Source organism: Pollachius pollachius (genome assembly GCF_949987615.1).
Source record: "Pollachius pollachius genome assembly, chromosome: 1".
Classification (NCBI taxonomy): Eukaryota; Metazoa; Chordata; class Actinopteri; order Gadiformes; family Gadidae; genus Pollachius; species Pollachius pollachius.
This window is the reverse complement of record NC_136934.1, coordinates 36,302,931-36,308,930: the sequence shown is the minus strand read 5'-3', so window position 1 is coordinate 36,308,930 and position 6,000 is coordinate 36,302,931. Positions and strand designations below refer to the sequence as shown.

At 51.0% G+C, this 6,000-nt stretch overlaps 1 protein-coding gene across 1 annotated transcript in view; it reads right to left on the bottom strand.

Annotated features, from left to right (window-relative positions):
• Nucleotides 1-444: 444 nt before the first annotated feature.
• Nucleotides 445-6,000, bottom strand: part of mtmr11 (myotubularin related protein 11) — a 33,080-nt gene continuing 27,524 nt past the window's right edge. Inside the window, exons 14-17 of the mRNA XM_079744912.1 lie at nt 5,790-5,960; nt 5,223-5,465; nt 4,175-4,537; nt 445-3,032 (exon numbers count right to left, since the gene is read on the bottom strand). Coding sequence (XP_079601038.1) covers nt 2,535-3,032; nt 4,175-4,537; nt 5,223-5,465; nt 5,790-5,960 — 1,275 coding nt within the window. The 3' untranslated portion in view covers nt 445-2,534. The remainder of the gene's footprint in view (nt 3,033-4,174; nt 4,538-5,222; nt 5,466-5,789; nt 5,961-6,000) is intronic.

The following is a 6,000-nucleotide window of genomic DNA, read 5'->3' as shown; positions in this document are numbered from 1 at the left end:
TCTACCATCACTCAGCTAGGCGGACACTTGGTGGTTAACAGAGGGTAGGTATTATTGTAATGGCTAACCAACGTTCCGCCTGGTAGTAAAAGAGGGGCCCTTTAACACGTGCATAGGAGTTTAACATGCGTGGTCTTAGATCATCAACCCAAGTTGAGATTTTTTTTACATTTAAAGCTGTCAAACAGTTTCTCTGCGAGTCAATGTCTTGTTTTCTCTGAAAGTTTAAACATTAGCACTTTTTTTTGATTTTACTGACATGTGGATTTTAATGCTTATTGTCAAAGAGTCTTTGCTATTCTGCTTTAAAGGGTTTCAGATGATATTGTTCATATTTATTTTGTTTAGAAAATAAAGTTTGAGCTGTGTTTGACTCCCAAGAGCTGAGATGAATTGTGCTGGACATTGAAAACAAGGCGGGAGCGATTATGAATTGATGCCATTTATTGAGCAGGGTCATCGCAAGTTGCTAGAAATGTATGAACATATGGCAAATGACAACATTTGTATCAAAACTTTGAAGTATCCAACAGTTCAGACCCAAGGTGATAATGTGGTCACAAAGCCCTTGTATACAGAGAACCACCATGTTAAAGGTCAATGCTGAATAATGATGAATGATTCTCAATGGAAGAAAAGCAAACGCATTGGCATCACAATACCGTAGATCCCGATCCGGTAACGGATATCTCAACGTACCTTGATATTTCAATGATGAATATTTACAGCAGCTTAATAATTCAGATCAAGGGTTGAGATACCGAAATGACACATCCTCCATCATCCACATAATAACCTCCTTGAGAACAAAGCTTGTTTCTAATTTGATATCTACATCTCAGATTGGTGTCTTCACGGGCCTGGCTGAGGGTGGCTGTGCGCGACGCCCTCAGTCCAACCGGAACAAGCTGTTGTGGTTTCAGCCATGGATGGAAGGACTGTGCCTCCCTGATTTTTGTAATGCAGTCAGGTCCTTGCAGGCCCTCTTTGGCCTCGTTTCTCTGCTGAATACTAATGCCACGCCAACGCTTGCCCTGCTAATGACGGACAGGCGGTCAGACATCGGTCTTCCTCGGAGAGTACCTTGTAAGGTGCGATGGACTTGTCTGGGGGGATTATTCCCATGATGCATTGCTTTCTCCAGAAGACCCTTCTGACTGGACTGAGCAAACCAAAAGGTTACCTAAAGTAAACCGTCTCTAACCTAATACTTAAACGTGACTATAGCGTCATACCTAAACTTCACCAACTCTTACTTTATAGCTAAGCTGACCAGTTCTGCCTGATACCTTAACTTGAGCCCCTCAAACCTGGTACATAAATGCATTATAGGAATTAGCACTAGAATACATAGAGATGCCATCAAGAACTGTGGTATTCCACAGGAAGTTGCCATTTTCCCCAACAGGAAGCAGAACATACAGCTATTAGTAATCTCAACAGCCACACAGCAGTTAACATGTCAAGTTAACCAGTAAAAATACTTAATAGCAAAAGTGAATAGATGAAAGCTGGATTCTCACACAAACACACACAGCATAATTTGAAATGCACATTGTTTCAACCGTCATATATATATATATATATATCTTCTAATACTGAACAGTCCTGCAGAATTCAGCCATAAGTGCCCATCGTGCCACAGAGGCAGAGGATTTCTTTGTAACACAGGGCTGAATATAAATCCCTTGTGCGTGCTGCCGGCGGGCGCGCGCGTGGAGAGATGTGAGAACAGGACCAGAATAGCTCTCATGCCCTAAATTCTAGATTTCAGCTCACTGGACTGTTTTCCTGGAGAGCACACTGAGCACCTGCGTGTTCGGCCTGCTTTATGTCCGGTGTGCTTTCGGTACACTCTGTCCTGCACTCTGCACTCTGTAAACGAGAAGGTTGCAACGCATCATATCTGTTCCGGTCAGGAGGTGCTGTACAGAAGCCTCATAAAGTGTCAGGGGTCAGTGCTAGGGGTCAGGGGGTCATCTGTTAATCCATAATGACCTGCCGTGGAGTTTCCATCGACAGTCTTAGCTTCTTCCCTTTGTTATGATATTGTAAAGGTCTGGGTGACTAGAGGATACAGCCAACTTCAAAAAGGTTCAGGTGACTGAGGACTCACTCAGCTCTTGTATAATTACTGATTTTCTGTCCATAATTCTTCTTGGTATTAGCTTTTATACAATACGGATACAATAAGCATGAATTAAATACTGATAACTTGAATTATGTGAAAAGTCATAAACAAAGTAGTTGTCAAACGACGTCCAACTCTTGAACACCTCAGATACGAGTCAGGGTGTACGAGTCATCGCTCCTGTAAAAACCCTTCAATCAGGTCCCCTCCTACTGTCGCCCCTGACAACCAGGTCTCTGAGTAACCTCCTCCTCACTCCATTGTGATTGGTCCATCTCAGAGCTCAGGGGCGGGCCCTTTGTAAATAATCCCCAGTCATCGGGTGAAACAGCTCTTCAATATAATAGAGAGCAGGGGGGAGGGCGGGGGCAGCTGGGCACCGACAGTGGGGTGGGCGGAGCTCTCAGGAGCCAATGGTAGGCCTGTTGCCGTGCGGCAGCTTGGCGTTGGGGTAGTAGCGCGGCTCGGCGCGGGCCTCCTGCGCCGATGAGGCCGGGGGTCCGAAGAGGAAGGTGTGTTTGGTGCTGCCGCCGGCGCTGGGGTGGTCCTTATGGGCGGCAGACGAGGAGGAGGAGGAGGAGGAGGAGGAGGCGGAGGAGGCGGAGGAGTTAACCCTGGAGGTCTTGGGGTTGGAGGAGCTGTTGGAGGAGGTGGGAGCAGGAGGCACCGAGCGGGCCTGGGCCCGGGGGGCGGGGAACAGGAAGGTGCCGTTGTTGGTGTTCTGGTTGAGGTTGGCGTCGGGCCGGCGGTGGCGAGGCGGGGGGGCTTTGTTGATGGTGGAGGCGGTGCTGGCGGTGGTGGAGGACGAGGCCAGGGCCAGCTGCTCGTGGAGCTGCTGCACCTCCAGGGCCAGACGCACCACCGGGTGGGCGTGGTTGGAGGAGACGGGGTGGGAGAACGCCTGGAGGGAGAGAGGAGACGCACAGGTCACCATCACCGTGGTGATGGGGATGACAACAATATTCAGGAGGTGAAAAGGGTTAACAAACTTCAGACGTGCATGCACAAAACATGAAGGATTTGGCTGCAAAGTGAAATTTGTGACTTGAGAGACACCTTAATAAGGTACAGGAGCTGGTTAGGGGGCCTTGCACAAAGGTGGCTACAGGCAGATATCCACCTAAAGCCTTTCAACTGGGAGTTGAATACACCTGCCACAAAAGGGATACAAAGCGTGCGTGTTGCAGTCACAACGATGTCCATCAACGACTTGTTGATAAGCATCATCTACAGACCTGCTGGGACATGTCCCAAGTATAACTAGGTGACAAGGGAGAGGACAAAAGGAGTGTGTAAGGTGAAGTGATGAGGTGTTGGGAGATAAAATAAAGTGCCCTTTCGTTTGTGGTTTGGCAGGTTGAATTGACTTGAATGGCAAATAGCCTTGGTGTGGTTTCAGGTTGGATGCGTGTGGGTTGGGCTATTTGTCAGGTAAATCAGTCACATGGATAACTGGCTGTAGAATTGGAGACATGCAAATGTTTAATATCTGGTGGATCGGGACAGCAGCAGGTTACTGCTGTCCTTCAGCGCGCAGCATGCATTCAGCATTGGGCTTTCAGCATAGGGCTTTACAGCATTCAGCATAGGGCTTTACAGCATTCAGCATTGGGCTTTCAGCATAGGGCTTTACAGCATTCAGCATAGGGCTTTACAGCATTCAGCATTGGGCTTTCAGCATAGGGCTTTACAGCATTCAGCATAGGGCTTTCAGCATAGGGCTTTACAGCATTCAGCATAGGGCTTTACAGCATAGGGCTTTACAGCATTCAGCATAGGGCTTTACAGCATTCAGCATTGGGCTTTCAGCATAGGGCTTTACAGCATAGGGCTTTTCAGCATAGGGCTTTACAGCATAGGGCTTTACAGCATAGGGCTTTTCAGCATAGGGCTTTACAGCATTCAGCATTGGGCTTTCAGCATAGGGCTTTACAGCATTCAGCATAGGGCTTTACAGCATAGGGCTTTCAGCATAGGGCTTTCAGCATAGGGCTTTCAGCATTCAGCGTTCAGCACAGGGCCCCCTCCCTTCTCAGGTCCTACCTGAGCATGCAGCACCCCCCGCAGATAGCACTCCTTCCACACCCGCATGCAGGGCCCCAGAAGGAGGGGCAGCAAGGGCTCGTAGTGGTCCAGGGGTGACCCCTGGGGGCCCGTGGCGGAGGTGGAGGTGGAGGTGAGGCCCTGGGGAGCGTCGGTCAGAGCCGTGGCCTTCAGCAGCCTCTCCAGGCCGGACAGGCTCTCAGAGGACGGCGCCCTCCGGTGGCTCCTCTTGTAAACAGCAGCCGCCACGCCCCCACCTCCCCCACCTCCTCCTCCTCCTCCCCGCCAGGGCAGGAGGTTCGTCGGAGAGGAGAACGAGCCCCTCGAGAGAAGGAACACCGAGCCCTGGACGGTGTCGCTCAGCTTGAGGAGGAGGAGGAGGAGGAGGAGGAACAGAGTCGAGGAAAGAAGAGGAGATGGAGCAGAAGAGGACAGGCGAGGGAGGAGGAGAGAAAAGGAGGCAGGGTGGAGAGAGGAGGGGCAGAGAAATTCACGTTAAACCAACAACTCCCAAATGAGATATCTCTCAAGGAAATGACACAGCAAACAGGGATTCATGCTTGACGAGTCGTACCGAGAGCGGCTAGTAGCACTGACTTCATGTAATATTAACAACCACCACAAGAGAGCAGAGCGGCATCGCTAACATATATATTTTTGGGCATTGTGAACAACGACTCTACCTGCTGTAATTTGAACACATTTACACTCAGGTTCTCTGCTCTGTTGGATTAAGTGAGCCATAAAAGTCAGTCTCAGGATGTATGCCCGGTAAGTGTTCAATTCATATCAACTTTATTGCCAATTTGTCCTAAGCAAGTTCTTAGCAGAGCCAATAGCGCTGGCTAGAAGGTTACGGCACAAGAGCCACAAAGCCCCCGCCCCACATCGCTTTACCCCCGACACACACACACACACCCTCTCCCCTCCTAAGATGTACCTACATAGAGCTCCCCCTCCTACCACACACACACACACACACACACGCACACACACACACACACACGCACACACACACACACACACACACACACCAGGGGAGGCCTACCCTACGGATGTCCGGGTTGGTGTTGAGGTTCCCGTTCAGAACCACGGGGGACGGGGGCGTGGGGGGCGTTGGGGGTACGGGCTGGGTGAAGCGGGACAGCCGCCGGCCGCCGTACTGCAGCGCCCAGTCCCAGACGGAGGGTAGGGGGGGGTCCACGGAGTCCGTCGGCGACGACAGTGACAACCCCCCCCTCGGGAGCACGTCCCGCCAGCCGTTGACGGGGGTGTAGGTCTGGGACAGGTGCTGCAGAGGGGGGCAAGCCGGAGACAGACAAGTGAGGGGGGAGATGGGGGCATGGGTGGGCTCTACGGGCTGAAGCCCCGAAGAGGTTAGAAACAAGCTTCTCGGTGATGAACACTTTGTTGTCTGGTGACGCCGCAAAAAGGCTTTTCTTTAGGTAACCATACAACCCACCCCGACCCCCAATTAAGTCAGACCGCGCGTAGATTAAAAGCATTTAGTGTCTGTTGGAAAGTGTCGGCAATGCTTTGAGGTAAGCAATACAAATACGGTTATACCATGAATGCTTTGCTCTGACCTCGAGATAGCCTGGCCTAGACAACGTACCTGTGTGCGCTTGCAGCGTTCGCGCTGGCAGTTGGCCAGGAAGCTGGAGAACAGGGGCAGGTGCGTGCTGTCGTAGAGCGCCAGCAGGAAGTGGTCCGTCAGCTGGAAGCGGGACGGGAACTGAGACCAGAGCTGCCACACACAGTCCAGGAAGAGGAGGAACACTGGGGCCTGGGAGACAGAGACAGAGAGAGAGAGAGACAGACAGACA